We start from the raw sequence: 17,105 nt of genomic DNA on the forward strand, positions 1-17,105 counted from the left end.
ATAAAATCATAAAATCATAACGTGCTCAAATTTCCTTTCACAATCAAATTTCAAACTATTTTATAATCATAAATCATTTGGCTTCAATTAGTCATTTTGTATCATAAAAATCATATTTGGACTTCAATCCAAAAATAATAACAACAATAACCGCAACAGATTTCTCAATCCAAAAACAATTCGTAAGAAATCATCAAATTCATTTTATTCAATATAGATATACATTGAAATCAAAAACATATATGTATATATGTAAATCAACATAATCAAGTAAAATCTGAAATTCACATAGAAACATAGTCAATGGCTTTATTGAACCATAATTTCACAATAAAAAGCAAAATCGTGAAACATCTCAATTTCATAAAATTCTTGCGTAACCTTTAAATATCACTTTCTGAAAATTCTTTGATTATATATATACCGATATACATAAAACTCTAAATATAGTTGATAGTTACTTACCTTGGTCACTAATTGAACAAAATACACCTGATCGATTCGCCGTTAAATTCTGTCTAAGACGTTTCCCTCCAAACACTTCCAAAACTCAAAAACTCTTCGGTTAGGACTTAGAACTATATATAAGGATACTATAGTTTCAATTTCGAGTGATTCGGATGGTCGAATCTCCGTAAATCAAAGAAACAGTGGAGAAACGGTTCAGAGAAACTGATGATAAATTTAAAAGAAAAAGAAAAAGAGAAAGAAGGAGATCATCGTAACCGCCTGAGATTGAGATATATATCTCAAATTTATCAAACATCATATTTGATCCTTCATCTTTCTATAATCTTTTAAAAATTATCCTAACTTTTAATTTACACATAAAACCATCAAATTAACTCCAAACTTTTCCTATAGCACCAAATAAAAATCACCCACCTAATAATTATAATATATATTAATATTAAGATATAAATTCTAGAATTTTAGACACGGACGTGACATGTTTATTCTTGAAGAATGTGGATTATGCTAGATACGAATTCAAAATCAAGGTAAATAAAAATAAATTTTGATGCTCAAAATCCTAAAAATGTACATTAATTATGGATATTGAGATAATTGCTTTTGCAACATTGGCTTATATAATTTTTAACTATTATATTATGGTTCGTACAAAATTGTTAGTATTTCAAGAGTTTTTAACAGATGAAAATGAAATAGGATCATATGACAAATTATTGAAAAACATTAATTAAGAAAATATTATTATTTGAATCTCTTCAAATTCTCAAATGTTGAGCATAATGATTCTAATTAATATAATTAATTTCACATATTAATTATAAAACGTTTTTTTTTATACTGAGTGGTTACAATTGAGATTTAATTCTATTTAACTAAAATTAATTTATGGACTTAATACTTTATTAAGAAAAAAATAAAATGTTTAATTAATGGGTAAAAAATATTTTCACTCTCCTCTTTATACGCTTATGTCTCGACATTCTCTCTTATTTAAAAAAAAAAAACCCGAAAGGAAGATGGTTCTCTCCTAATTATCTTTTTCGTCCCTTCATTTTTTTTTCAATTCTTTTGTTTGTTTTTCTTACTTACAAAATTCAAGAATATATAATTATTAGAAAATATTAATGAAGTCAAATAAGTGGTATCTGCGAGTATAGCTGATATTCTATATAGTGAAAGAATGAAGAACAAATTGATCGAATGTCTTGATGAGATATTACGAAATGAAAATATGAGAAATCATCATCTTAAACTGATTCAATTAGATATATTGGGTTATTGTAGCAGAATGAATAATTGAATTCGAATACTTGGTGATCATGAAATTCCATCAACCAAAATAATTATCATCAAGATGAATTTGTGACTAATTCTTACGAATTTTATTTTTTTATATGTAACATATTGAATTGATAAAGTTTCTTCATATGCAACATTAGAAAAGTATTGATTGTAATAGTTTATAGAATAATATATTGATGTTGCTTCCATTTTAACATAGATTGTAATTCTTTTGTATCGTGGATATAATATTTAATTTTAATTGTAGTTTAATTCAATTTTTGTTTAACCTATATTGTAATTCTTTTGTATCGTAAATATAATATTTAATTTTAATTATAGTTTAATTCAATTTTTAGTTTTTTATTATATTCTAATATATTTCTTAATTAATCTGCTATTTTATTATTATTGTTTCACAGAATATTTGGAATATGAAAATGTATTAAAATTCCTAAAAAGTACAAATCATTGAATTTTGTAAAAATAATAAAGGGAAAATTACACAGAAATTCATATTTTAAAAACAATTTACAATTATGTCAAGTCATAATTTTGTATTATGTCAAACTAGTAAAATCAGTACTTTTAATATATTTTAAGGATTAGAATTTATAAATTAGAAGTCTATAATATATTTTTTTTGGTTTATGATTTATGAATTGGAGTCTAGATTTCTTAAATTGTGATATAAAATCATAATATATAAAAAATAATGGCATATTAAGAATTAAGTTTGTTGATATGACTTAGTTGTAATTTTGTACTTAATTATGATATTCATGTATTTTACCCATAAATAAATCATTCATCTTTAGTTAAAATTCTATAAAAAAAAAGTAGTCAATTATTTTTAAAATTAATTTAATTTGAATTATCATTAAAAAATATATATTAATTTCAAATATACATAATATAAATTTTTTTCATAGTATGATATAAAATTATTTAAAAGTAAATATATCAATTTATTTATTTATCTAAATTATATAAAAGTTTCATACCCCGTGCATCGCACGGGTTTTCGACTAGTAAACTATTACAATCAATACTATTTTAATATTGCACACAAAGAAACTTTATGAATTCAATGTATGATACATATAAAAAAATAAAATTCATAAGATTTAGTCACAAATTCATCTTCATTATAATCATTTTGCTTGATGGAATTTCATGATTACCAAGTATTCGAATTTTATTATTCATTATGCTACAATAACCCAATATATCCAATTAAATCAGTTTAAGGTGATGATTTCTTCTATTTTCATCTCGTAATATCTCATCAAGACATTCAATCAATTTGTTCTTCATTCTTTCATTGTATAGAATATCAGTCACACTCGCAGATATCACTTATTTGACTTTATTAATATTTTCTATTAATGATATATTATTGAATTTCGTAAGCAAGAAAAATAAACAAAAGAATAGAAAATAAAAATGAAGGGACAAAAAAGATAATTAGGAGAAAACTATCTTCCTCTTGTTTTTTTCGTAAATAAGAGAGAATGTCAAGATATAAGCATATAAAGAGGAGAGTGAAAATATTTTTTGTCCATTAATTAATTTTTTTTTATTTTTTCTTAATGAAGTATTAAGTCCATAAATTAATTTTAGTTAAATAGAATTAAATCGCAATTAACCACGCAGTATAAAAAAACATTTTATAATTAATATGTGAAATTAATTATATTATTTAGAATTATTATGCTCAACATTTGAGAATTTGAGGAGATTCAAATAATAATATTTTTCAATTAATATTTTTCAACAACTTATCCTATGATCATGTGTTAAAAACTCTTGAAATACTAAAAAATTTGTACAACCACAATATAATAGTTAAAAATTATATAAGCCAATGTTGCAAAAGGAATTATCTCAATATCTCATAATTAATGTATATTTTTAGGATTTTGAGCATCAAAATTTATTTTTATTTACATTCATTTTGAATTTGTATCTAGCATAATCCAAATTCTTCAAGAATAAACATCTTATCAAGTGTATTAGACGCTTACAATGTCTTTGTCTAGAGAACTGGGAAAAAATAATTTCTTGATAATAATAATAATAATATAACATAATTTATAAAATAAACTTCATTGTAAGTATAATATTTCAATACCTCTTTGATATTTTCTTCAATATGTCTCCAACTTCAATGAACAGCTATTATGTAAAACTTTATATCTATTTGTACCAAAATGTATAAAAATAAAAAATATAATCCATATCAGTTAGATAAACTCAAACTAAAAAAATGAGTGGATTTCAACAGGTTCCGAATTCGAAAAATTAATCTGACTTTAATTAAAGCTAACAATTGAGTTCATATAAAGCCGAAAATCTAAATTTAGTTAGAGTTAAAAATCGAAATGGTAACACCTAGCAACATATACTAAAAAAGAATACAAATATATAAAATCTTTATTTTAGTCATTTAAAAAAAACAAATAAAAAAGAAAATATGGATAGGGTAGCGAGAGGTATGGAACCTGGGTAACGACGGAAATGAAATTTCATCTCTGAAAGATGAAACTATAACAACTATTGTTTAATAAAAAAAACAACACCACAATTGAGAACAAAAATAACTACAACATATGAAAAAAAATCGAATAATTACCTTGAGAAACATAAGAATTTCTTGCAATTTTTGACACCTTTGTGTTTCCCGATTTTAGTTGTCCATTCATCTTCTATTTCTATCGGATTTCTTCAATTGGAGATATCAGTTTTAAAAAAAAAGACAAATAAAAAAGAAAACATGGATAAGGTAGCTATATGTATAAAACCTCGGTAACGGCAGAAAATAATAATAATAATAATAATGTTTTATATAGAAGTTTATTTGTGACTTTTGAAACTATAACAATTATCGTTTAATAAAAATAAAACAACAACACAATTGAGAACAAAATAACTACAACATATGAAAAAAAATCGAATAATTACCTTCAGAAACATAATACTATCTATCATGACGAATGAATATAATAGTGGAATACTATCTATCATGCTTTATATAGAAGTTTATTTGTGACTTTTGGATTTCATTTGCTTTGTGTTTTTTCATATTCCTGTAACTCTTATTTGCTTTTATTATTTTAATTAATAGGCTAGTAATTATTTAATATATTATAAATATAAATATGTTATTTTTAATTTTAATTTCGATTTTTTACTACGTTGACAACTCATCAAAAAGACCTCTAAAACACTTCTTCTCATTCCTCTATGCTTCCGCTATTATATATAGTATAGATAAGATTAAACTATATATATGAATAAAAACAAAACAAAATATAATTTTAGAACAAAATATATTTAACAAAGCAATACAAATAAAATAGAGGTAATAAAATGTATAATAATATAAAGGTGGATCGGACCAAGTTGAGCTCAAACTTTTTTTTTAGACATATCTCAAACCTAATCCATTTTATGTGTGGAGTTGAGCGAGTTCGGAATAGACCTGGACCATCATTGACTTATTATTCTAAATCGAGACATTAGAAGTGAAAAATGACGCGACTCTATAAAGAACTAGAAAGATAGAAGACAATGAGCTTTCCAAACTCCTTCTAACAACTATATTCTAAAACCAAATATATTCTAAAACCAAATAATAAGTAGAGGGAAACTAAATGAAACGAAGAAGGAGAAAGTTTGGTAGAATACATAAAAATAATTAATAAAATACTGAAATTTGGAAAATTTATAAAATTAACTCAATGAGAAGATTTATTGTACATTTTTAAACTCATTTCAACACATACTACCAAACTGTATATTTACTGAACCCGTTACTCAAAAACACACTTATTCTCAAACCAAATAATAAGTAGAGGGAAACTTATTACTGAACCCGTTACTCAAAAATACACTTATTCTCAAACCAAATATTCTAAAACCAAATATATTCTAAAACCAAATAATAAGTAGAGGGAAACTTATACTCAAAACGTGCTCTTATAGTTACATTTATACACAGTGAATTAGAAGCAAATAAACTGTCGGGAGCCTACAAAATCTAATTACACTTTAAGCCATCAAATATAAATGATTCTTACTATTTTTATTTTAGATGACTTAAAGCGTAAATAGATTTTAAATTTATACTTTAAAAATTAATTAGATCTTCGATATATGTTAAGAATTGATTAGATCCATAATCTTTTAAAACCGTCAATTAGATATCTCTCACTCAATCGAAATAAATTTTTTGTTCATTTTTTATATATATTTCGGTTAGATTTTGATCAATATTTTATAATATTTTTAATTTCAATTACCGATTCTATTATTTTATATTTTTAGTTCGATTTTGTTTAATATGTTGCTATTTTTATTTCCAGTTATTTTAGTACAAAAACTTAATCGAAATAAATATTATATACATATATAAAACATAATTTAACATAATATATTAATTTTGATTTATTTTAACCAATAGTTTTTTTACTCAAATTGGATCTATAATCAAAACTTAAAATATTATAAAATATTGATAAAATCGAACTAAATATATAAATAACCGAACCGATGTTGAAGGGAAGTTGTTGGCTGAGTTCGAACATAGAGTAATTGGCATTGGAAGAATGTTGAGGCATTTGGAGAAGGAGCGGTTGTCATTCCTAATTTGCTGGCTTTCTTCTTTTGAAAAGTTAATTCAATAATCGAGAGTTTCAAGGTTGATAGTTTAGCAGGTTTTATCCAAAGGCTGGGATAGACCACGTGAATGGATGGTAAAATTGAACACGGAAGAATTGCTGTCCGCGGTGTATTGAGAGATGCTGAAGATGCTTGAATGAGTTTGAGCTCCTCTTTTATTGCTGAGCTCTAAGGTATTTTTTATGGGTTTAGGGTGACAAAGGATCTGGAGATTAGGAGGTTGCTAATGGAGTCGGACAATCTCCAAGCAGAATCGGATGACTGATCAGCTTGCTGCTGGGTGAGAATGTCACTATTGTCTCTTGATTTTTTTCAGCCTTTTTAGAGATGTCCTTTTAATTGTTAAATTTTTAAAAACAACGAGAGGACACGAGGGGGAGGAGGACCATAAAAATCTTGGGAAGTTCTTCAAACCAGATACAGTAGCAGAGAACCATTGTTGTTCACAAGTTACACAATGGCCATCCTTCCCTCTTCTTCATCTTCTTCCCTCTTCTTCAACAATAACCTTCTTCAATCTTCTCCTACAATCTCACCCACTCTCTTTTTCTTCTTCAATAAACCCCATAAAACCCTCAATTTCACTTCCAAGCATCTCACTCCCCTGAAACCCACATTCCCCTCTTTTATTCCACTCTCTTCCCTCTCCGAATCCGCACCAGAACCCGATTCTAACACAAATCCAAATCCAAATCCGGATCCTAATGCTGTCAGCGTCACTGATGAGTGGGGCGAAAAGACTTCACCTGAACCCTATTACGCGACTACTACCGACGTGGATCCTCCGAGAGATGAAGATGAGTGGGAGGAGGAGTATGCTAGCGGGGGAAATGGTAGTGTGGATCAAGGTACGGGTGTGGTTGTTGAAAAGGATGATACCTTGGATAATTTGAAGAAGGCTTTGGTGGATACAGTTTATGGTACGAATTTCGGGTTTGGGGCTAGTCCGCAAGTGAGGGGAGAGGTTTCGGAATTGGTTAGTCAGTTGGAGGCTCTGAATCCAACTCCATCGCCTGTGGATTCTACTGCCAATTTGGATGGCGAATGGATTTTGTTGTAAGTTAATTTCTTCTTTTGAAATTTATATATGGCGATACTATGTGTTTTCTGTTTTCTGTAATGGCTATTAGAATGATTTTGCTGGAAGATTGTTCTGCTGTGCTTTTGTTTGAATCTTGTATTGCTCTTTGGTAGATATAACCTTTTAATTCTCTACTTGAAGAGCTTAAGGAAGCATCCCAATGCTATCTGAGTAAAAAGAATTAGCATTTGTAATATCTTTCTTAAGTAAGCACCGTGCTTACTCTAAGCTTTATCATAATTTTGTATCCTTGCAAGAACATGAAATAGGATGCTTCTAATGGCATTGAGTGGCTTTAACTTGCTTTAACATGCTTATTGTTGTTTGTATTTGAGGTGTTTCATCTACTTTTTAGTTTTTCCTGAATGGACATTTTCAAAATTTCGGCCTTTCCGCTGCAGAATTTTATAAGGTCTTCTTAATTAGAATGAAAAACTACAGTAGAGAGAATACTTGGGGTGTCCATAACAATAACTTTTGATGCTTATGTTCACCTTTACTTCATCCATTGACTGGATATGGAAATAGGAATTTGCTCAACCTGTCTTGTTCTAGAAATATTGCTAAGCAGTGATTTTCCTAACTACTGATCCACAGGAAGATTTTTTAATTCTTGTTTGGTAATGGTCTTGGGCACTAATTAAGTTTAAGAGTTGTTAAAGGCGGTTTAAGTGCTCACTTGTTCTTCCTAGTGAGGCAAGGAACTAACAAAGTGTCTCATTTGGGTTGAGATGTCTCATGTTTTAGCCTCTTTCATCAACTGCATGATTGTTTGTAACAGAAAAATATTATTGCAATAGAAGAAGGAAAATGCAATCATAATTCAAGAAAATTTCAATAATTACTAACGCTTCTTCCTCCAATGTAAAGTACGGTTTCCTTTCAGCATGTATTCACCAAAAGCAGTTTTTACAACTATGCTTTTAATCTTTGCTGTTTCATCTGAAAAATTACTATGGACATGTCACAACTCACAATAATATCATGCCCTTTTAGCTTGTCAATTTTATATGTTCCTAGTCCAAATGTTCCTTCATGAGTACCATTTAAAAGTGCATTCAGCTAAAGGTTTGTGAGACTCTTGTTTACTCCTGAGTGATAATCGATGCTTCTCTCATTTTCTTTGTCAAGAGTTCATGCTTTCGTAAAAACATTGTTTCCTTTCGTTTAGATCAATTAGGCTGCATTAAAAAGCCCTTTCCATAAACAAGGCCAACATGGGAGTAATGGCCAATTGTTTGGTGTGATATGTGAAGTTTGATTGTTATCGATATAGGATTGTCTTCACTTCTCCCTGCTAAATTATGCTGTTCTGATTATGGTGTGGGCATATGATAGTAATATTATTTAAAATGGGAAACAAAATGGTATTGCCTGCATACTGAGGGAGGTTGTAGAATGTTTTGCATTTGAATTCTAGTTTAGGTGATTTTAAATCTGATTTGTGCTCTAATTTATAGGTATACGGCATTTTCTGAGCTGTTGCCGCTTTTGGCAGTGGGTACAACACCGTTGTTGAAAGTTGAAAAGATATCTCAAACAATTGATTCCAACAATCTCTCTATTGATAACTCCACCAAATTGTCAAGCCCTTTTGCTACATTCTCATTCAGTGCAACTGCCTCATTTGAAGTTCGAAGTCCTTCGAGAATACAGGTACTTCTGGAAGTAGTAGTATGATTAGGTTCTGTAGCTTCTTGGGAGCGCTTGTTCTGACAAATTTTATAGCTTGCACTTTGTGGTGCCTTTCCCTCCCGTGAAATTTTAAATTATTGAATTCCTAAAATATGAGGATGGCTGAATGCAAAATGGCCGATGTTGTTTGGGTTTGAGCTTTCCGCGTGTTTGGAAGGAATTAGGCTTGAATGAGATCCTCAACTTCAACTTTGTTCTATCAAGTCCTTGAACTTGATGAGTCTATTCTTTTGAGCTTATCAACTTTATTTTTTGTTCTATTGAACCTTGAATTTTATAATTGAAATCTATAAAGCTCAATTTTTTTTTTCTATTTTTCGTCATTCAGACGCTGTCTTTATGGTGTAGGTTCACGTACCACCTTATTTGTGTTAAAAAGGCTTTCTGTCAGCTCTACTCTCTTTATGGTGCATTGTTTGCTTTAAAAAAGGCTCAATCTGTTCCAATTATAAAGTTCAAGGGTTTAATACAAACAAAGTTGAAGTTGAGAGGCTCAATAGCACAAATGCATAAAGTTCAAGGCATAACATGTTATTTTCTTTTTTGTTTCAAGTGAAGACAGTAGTTTTAAAGAGCAGAGCAGTAGGACATGGAGGAAATGGTTGTTTACCTTAACAAATTATAGGTGTTATTTTATGAATGTTCACAAGTATACTTTCAATGTTTCCAGGTTCAATTTAAGGAAAGCACTTTGCGACCACCGGAGATAAAATCGACTGTTGATCTCCCAGAAAATTTGAATATCTTTGGTCAGAATGTTAACATATCGCCTGTGCAGCAAATCATTAACCCCCTGCAGGATTTTGTGGCAAATATCTCAAGAACAATCTCTGGTCAGCCTCCTTTGAAGGTTCCGATTCCAGGCGACTCGTCAAGGTCGTCGTGGCTTCTTATTACATATCTCGATGAGGATTTACGAATCTCTAGAGGAGATGGTGGTCTATTTGTTCTTGTGAAAGAAGGTAGTCCTCTTCTGGACTAGAAACCAAACCAGGTATTATTTGTAAAGCACATATTGACCGTCTCTTCATGTGCTGCTTGTTAAGCACATATTATCAATAGTCTTTTCATTCTGTTTTTTACTCTTATAGAAAAGAGAAATGGTTTAGAAGGGGAAACAGAAGCTTGGAAAAAACATATATATAGAAAAATTACAATTCAAGTCTATAGTATTTTAGTGCAATATATTGTTTGAGAAATATCAGATTTTTTTTTTTGAAAAGGGTTAAATATTTGCTACAATGGATAAAAGTGAGAATGAGATTAGAGAATAATATGGATGATGATAATGGGTTAAATGCACAATTGGCTAATTAACTTACACGGTTGTCTCAAAATAGTCACTCATCTTCAATTTAGTTAACTTTGAGTTTTATCTCAATTAGGTCACTCCGGCGATTTCAGTGGTTAAAATGCATGATGCCATGGCTAATACGTCAGTATAAATAGCCAGTCTAAACTCATATCTTTGATCAAAACGACCACGTGGCCGCCACATGTCGGTTATTTTGATGAAAAAAACTAAAATTTGTTTTTTCTCTCCATAAAAATAACCGACACATGGTAGCCAAGTTGCGTTTATGTGAATGTCATGTGTCGTTTCAATCAAAGATTTGAGTTGACTCATGTTGACGTGTCAGCTATGATATCATTTAGATGCCGTTTAACCACTAATATCGACGAAGTGACCTAATTGAGACAAAATTCAAAGTTGAGTGATTTTATTGTGACAAATTGAAGTTGAATGAGTATTTTGAGATAACCATGTAAGTTTAGTTACCAATGGTTCATTTAACCCTGAAGATAATGGTTGATGATTTGTATTTTGTTTTTGGCAAAGAGCATCTTGAGTTAGTGATCTTTTATTTTTTTGGTTCATTAAGTCTCTACTTTTTTATTCAAACACATTAAATTTAGGGTAAATTCCAAAAAAAACTCCTGTGGTTTCACCGATTTTCAAATAAACCCCTGTGGTTTGTTTTTACCAAAAAAAGGAGCGTGTTTACGCCGTTACCCGAAAAACGGAAAATCGGTTAACAGTGTTAAAAATGAGGGGTAAAATTGGAAATTCCGAATTTTTTTAATTTTTTTAATTTTCTCTTTTTTCTTTTTTTTCTCTTCTTCTCCTCCTCCTCCTTCTTCTCTTCCTCTCTCTCTTCTCCTTCCTCTTTTTCTTCGTTTTTTTAATCGGAAATCTCAGATTTCCGATTTCGGAAATCTGGAAATTCCAGATTTCCAAGGAAATCTGGGAATTTAAAGTCTATCCGAATCAGGATACAATCTCCCTTCACAATCTGACTCAACACACCGGCCCGGAAGAATCTGATCGGAAAACGGAAGAATCTGAACACCAAATTCATCGACACTATACAATCCTCTTCATCCCACAAACATGGAATCCACCTGCTTCAATACTCACCATTGGAATCCCCTCAAATTGGGATTCAATTTCTGAAGCTATTGGATTACTTCCCCAACATCGAATTCGTCTATTTCGCGTCAAAATTCCACAGGTGAATCGATATCCAGACAGGTGAATCGATATCCAGATGAAATTGAGATGAATTTATCACTCCCCGCCGACGATTGGTTGCCGGAACTGTAATAATCGCCTCTCCAGCATTTAACAGTGGCAGTGTTGTTTAAAATTCCGCAGACTTGATCAAGACCGACGGAGATTTTCTGTAACGGGGAAGTGACGTTGAAGTAGAGTCTGGTGGGGTTAATGAGGCTTGTGTTCCAACATAGGAAAGCGCTGCCGGTGGAGGTTAGGCCGATCATAAGGAATTGTGGATAATCCTGAACAAACGACGCATAAGGAACCCAAGTTGAATCCTCTAGAGCTGTCCCTTCCCACTGAACTAAAATCTCCCGATCATACGAATTGCTACCAACCATACGGCGGACAGCGCAAAGGACTAGTGGCGCTGGCTTTGAAGGAGCCGGCTCTCCTGGCAAGACATCCGGATTAATTCCTTCGTCGACCCCTCCCCGAAACAACTTGAGTCGAGAGACGTGGAATACGTTATGGACCCTTGTTTCCTTTGGCAGCTTGAGACGATATGCCACAGCTCCGATGCGCTCCAGAATTGTATATGGGTCGTAGTAGCGTGGGGAGATTTTATTATTCAGCCGCATAGCTAGCGACTTCTGTTTGTACGGCTGAAGCTTGACCAAAACCCGATCACCCACCTGAAACTTGACCTCTCGCCTGTGTTTGTCTGCCTTTTGTTTCATGCGATTTTGTGATTCGTGCAGCGAAGCTTTTAGTTCCTTCAGTAGCTCGTCCCGACCAATCAAGGCTTCATCGACAGCTTGGACAGAGGACCGTCGAACTTGGTAGCTAGGGATTAAAGGCGGCTCCCGTCCATACAAGGCCTGGAACGGGCTCATTCCGATGCTTTGATTAAAATTTGAATTGTAGGAGAATTCTGCCCATGAGAGGTAAGTGTACCAAGATTGAGGTTTGTTTGAACAAAAGGCCCGTAAATACTGTTCGAGGCCCCGATTAACCACTTCAGATTGGCCGTCGGTCTGTGGATGGTAGGCTGTGCTATATTTGAGTTTGGTTCCGCTCAACTCGAATAATTTCCGCCAGAACTCACTCAAAAAAATTGGATCACGATCGGAGATAATAGTGCTCGGGAAGCCATGATGTCGGACCACTATATCCACAAACAGCTGTGCCGCGGTGGTGGCGGTGAATTTACCCTCAAGAGCACCGAAATGGGCGTATTTAGTTAACCGATCGACGACGACCATTAATGCAGAGAATTTCTTTGATGCGGGTAGACCAACCACAAAATCCATAGTTAAGTCTTGCCATACTAGCTCGGGAATAGGGAGTGGTTGTAACAATCCCGCCGGTGGTTGATTTGAAAATTTCGTCTTCTGACAGACCGTGCAATTGTTGATAAATTCATCAACGTCTTTCTTCATTCTGGGCCAATAAAATAATACGGATAAACGGACCAAAGTTCGTTTTTGCCCAATGTGGCTGGCCGTTTTACTGGCGTGGAATTCTTCGAGGAGGGAGCTTTTCAATGTTGAGTCTGTTCCGATGTACATTCGGCCACGGAACAGCAATATTCCATCGTTGGAGGTGAATCCTGGCGGTAACCAGCCTTGCGCGAGTTTAGTGTGCAAAGCCCTCATGTCGTCGAGCTTTTGATTGTCGCGCAGAAGAGAGGCTCGGATTTGGGAAATTGGCTGGCTGCAGAGTAACAAAGCCGTAGGGATTTGTTCAGCTTCGGCTTCGCCTATTCGCGATAGAGCATCAGCAGCACAATTGGTTTTGCCGGTTTTATATTCGATGCGGAAATCGTAGCCCAGCAGTTTCCTAACGTATACTTGTTGATCCGGTGTCTGTATAACATGGTGGAACAGCTCCTTAAGGCTGCGATGGTCAGTTCGTATCAGAAAAAATCGACCGAGTAAATACTGGCGCCATTTATTTACGGCTTCCGTTAGAGCGTACAGTTCCTTGAGGTAGGCGGAGCTGCCTTGCATACGAGGGCCTAGCTTCTTACTGTAATAAGCTAGTGGATGTTCGTTTTGAAGGAGGACAGCGCCGATCCCGACATTAGAAGCGTCGGTTTCAATGACGAATGGCAATGAGAAGTCCGGCAAACGGAGAACTGGCGTCGTAGTGACTGTTTTATTGAGTTTGTCAAATGTCGTGGCTGCTTCAGGTGTCCAACGGCAAGCGTCTTTACGCAACAAGTCGGTCAAGGGAGCTGCAATTGTAGCATAATGTTGGATGAACCGACGATAATACCCGGTAAGGCCCAAAAATCCCCTTAATTGTTTGATCGTAGAGGGAGGGGGCCATGACAACATATCTTCAATTTTTGTAGGATCCGCTTTGATGCTTTGTTTCGAAATTAGATGCCCGAGATATTCAATTGTATCCTTCCCCACCAAGCATTTGGACGGTTTAAGATAAAATTCGTGTGCGTCGAGGCACTGAAATACCTGGCGTAGGTGATCTACATGGTCTTCCACCGATTGACTATATATGAGGATGTCATCAAAGAACACGGCGACGAAACGCCTCAAAAAAGGAGCTAGAATTGTGTTCATGGTGGCTTGAAAAGTTGACGATGCGTTGGAGAGGCCGAACGGCATTACTAGGAATTCGTAATGTCCCTCGTGAGTATGAAAAGCGGTTTTATAGATATCCTTTTCCTTCATGCGGATCTGTAGGAATCCTGCACGGAGGTCTAGTTTAGTGAACACCGTGGCGAGTCCTAGCTCGTCAAAAAGCTCATCGATTGTTGGGATAGGAAAGTGATCTTTGACCTTCACCGCGTTAATCCACGCAAAAGCGATATGATCCGTCCTTTTTTTTAACAAGCAAAACATGGGACGAAAAGGGGTTGTGGCTTATGCGAATGATTCCTTGTGCAAGCATCTCTCCAACAAGTTTCTCAATTTCGTTCTTTTGGGAGTGCGGATAACGAAACGGACGGACGTTGACCGGAGCGGTTCCTGGAAGCAGATGGATCTGATGATCGAAGCGTCTTTGCGGCGGTAAATGAACCGGAGGTTTGAATAAAAACTGGAACTCGTTAACAATTGCACGTAGTTCGAGGGGAACTGTCTGGTCGATATTGATTTCCGCCATGGGGCTGGGTTCGGTGTCTGTCGAGAGTTGGTGGAGTTCGTAAACACTGCTGATTTCTTGTGCTTTTATGCACGCTTGTAATTGGGAGAATGACACGGCTTGCGGTTTGATGCCGGAATCTCCGCGGAGGCGAACTTCGTGACCTTTCCATGTGATATCCATGGTTAATTGGAGGTAGTCATGAGATACCTTCCCTAGCTGTTGTAGCCACTGGATGCCTAGAACAATATCCGGTCCTTTGATGGGCAAGATAAATAAATCTGTGATAAATTCGGTACCCTGGAGATTAAGAGCAACCTCTGGACACAGGTTGGAGCACTGTAGAGCGTCACCATTGCCGACATAGACGTGGAACGGCGGGTATGGTTTTGTCGGTAAATGGAGAAGAGCAGCGACGGATGGTTTCAAAAAATTATGAGTGCTTCCGCTGTCGATGAGGACAACAATGGTATGGTTCCGACAAGAGCCACGTATGCGAAGGGCTCGTGAATTAGAGTGTCCTTGCAAGGAAGTCAGACTTGATATGTCGCCGGTAAAAACAATTTCCGAGGAGGCATCTTCGAGCCGGAATACTGGTTCGATGGTCTGTGTTTCTGATTCGTCGCCGATTAGCATGAGGAATCGGCCATTGCATCTGTGCGTAGGCGAGTAGCGCTCGTCACAGTTGAAGCAAAGCCCTTTTTCGCACCGTGCTCGCATCTCCTGGTAGGAAATTTTGCGAAACGGGGTAGGCTTTCCTTCCGCGGCTTTGGCAGGAGCTGTAGTGATTTTAGACGGGTCGGCCGGCGCAGCGAGGAAGGTGGGATGCTGGTTGGGAGGTTTCGTCATTGGTCGGGGAGTGCAATCAAAACGGGTCTCAATTTCCCGGGCTTCGTATTCCTTGGCAAGATCGATTGCTTCAAGTAAGGTGGCCGGTCGTGCGATGCGGACTTGTCGACTGAGGTAGGGTTTAAGGCACGAAATAAAGCACAAGATCAATTGACGTTCCGATAAGCCGGTTACTTTGTTCATTAATTGTTCGAACTGGGCGAGGTAATCTTGGAATGAGTTGGATTGAGTTAATTTGTATAACTGACCCTGAAAATCTTCAAATTGTGAAGGACCAAAACGCCGTTTAATTTTGTCCAAAAGATCCTGCCATCCGTGAAACATATTATTGGATTTCATCCAACAGTACCATTCAAGGGCATTGCCTTCCAGATGGAGAGCGATGATACGAAGGCGGTTGTCGGCCGTGGTGTTGTGAAAATCGAAGAACTCCTCAATTTTAAAGATCCAACCGAGGGGGTCGGTTCCGTCAAACCGAGGGGGTCTAATTTTAGGGATCGAAAATTTAGGGGCGGGTTGTTTGAGTTGTCGCCGGTGGTGTGGGTTTTGGTTTGAGTCTCGGCGAGTTTGATGATAGCGGTGTTAAGGGTAGTTTCGATGGAGCGTTGGAGGGCATCGTGAAGGGATTTGAATTCAATGTTGAGCTCGTGGCGGTAGGATTCAGGTAGCTTGTCAGACATGATCAATGATATGGCTCTCAATGAAAGCACCAGTTGATACGACTCTAACTTTGGAAATCGATCAAGAGGGGACCGTTTGGGGTGGAACGATCAAAACACCAACTCTTTTCTAGTGAAGAGTAAACTGAAATTTTATTAAATTGATAGCTTCAGTTCTAACTATACAATTGATGCTTAAATAGGTGAAAAGAGAATAAAACTAATTCCAACTAGAACTGGGAAAACTACTAATCCTAAACCTTAACTAACTAGGATGACCTTGATTGACTAGGAATTATATTCCTGTTTCTAGATGTAATTCTTCTGCCATACGGGAACCTTCCTCTCCCTTTCTGATCGTCGAACGGTGCGGCTGGTACCGCTGGGATCCGGCGGTTCTTCGTCGTCTCCGTCTCGCGAATCTCCAGAAATTATATTCTTTGTCGGAAGTGTATCATGAAATCACAGTTTTTATTTCTAAAATCACATTTTTTTTGGATCTTTCTCTCTCTAAAAAATCACTATCTCTCTTTCTCTAAACAATACCTAAATGACCTCAAAACGAAAATTTTCAAGAATTAAAATTTCTTAGAATATCATTAACTCTTCGAATTTTTTATTTTGGGGTTGTCAACGGTCGCTTTGAGGCGTTGAGTAGCTACCGGTGTTAAAAAATGTAAAATTCCGTGGTTATACCGTTAAAAATTGAAATTCAGTGGCCACAATGTTGAAATGGGTAAAGTCTAATAACTATAGGTATAATTTACCTAAAAATGAA

The 17,105-nt window shown here is 34.7% G+C and overlaps 1 protein-coding gene across 1 annotated transcript; it reads left to right on the plus strand.

Moving 5' to 3' along the window:
* The first annotated feature begins 6,694 nt into the window (after positions 1 to 6,694).
* Positions 6,695 to 10,413, plus strand: LOC136233469 (plastoglobulin-1, chloroplastic). Its single transcript, XM_066023136.1, has 3 exons — positions 6,695 to 7,494; positions 8,980 to 9,175; positions 9,885 to 10,413. The coding sequence occupies exons 1-3, from the start codon at positions 6,896 to 6,898 to the stop codon at positions 10,194 to 10,196; spliced, it is 1,107 nt and encodes a 368-aa protein (XP_065879208.1). The 5' UTR covers positions 6,695 to 6,895; the 3' UTR covers positions 10,197 to 10,413.
* The last annotated feature ends 6,692 nt before the right edge of the window (positions 10,414 to 17,105 follow it).

Source organism: Euphorbia lathyris, chromosome 6 (assembly GCF_963576675.1).
Source record: "Euphorbia lathyris chromosome 6, ddEupLath1.1, whole genome shotgun sequence".
Classification (NCBI taxonomy): domain Eukaryota; kingdom Viridiplantae; phylum Streptophyta; class Magnoliopsida; order Malpighiales; family Euphorbiaceae; genus Euphorbia; species Euphorbia lathyris.

What these genes read in the sequence shown, in the direction of transcription:
- LOC136233469 (XM_066023136.1), top strand. Translation starts at nt 6,896, where the DNA reads ATGGCCATCCTTCCCTCTTCTTCATCTTCTTCCCTCTTCTTCAACAAT. An exon ending in GATGGCGAATGGATTTTGTT is followed by an intron (nt 7,495 to 8,979) that starts GTAAGTTAATTT and finishes TCTAATTTATAG; the next exon opens with GTATACGGCATTTTCTGAGC. An exon ending in GAAGTCCTTCGAGAATACAG is followed by an intron (nt 9,176 to 9,884) that starts GTACTTCTGGAA and finishes CAATGTTTCCAG; the next exon opens with GTTCAATTTAAGGAAAGCAC.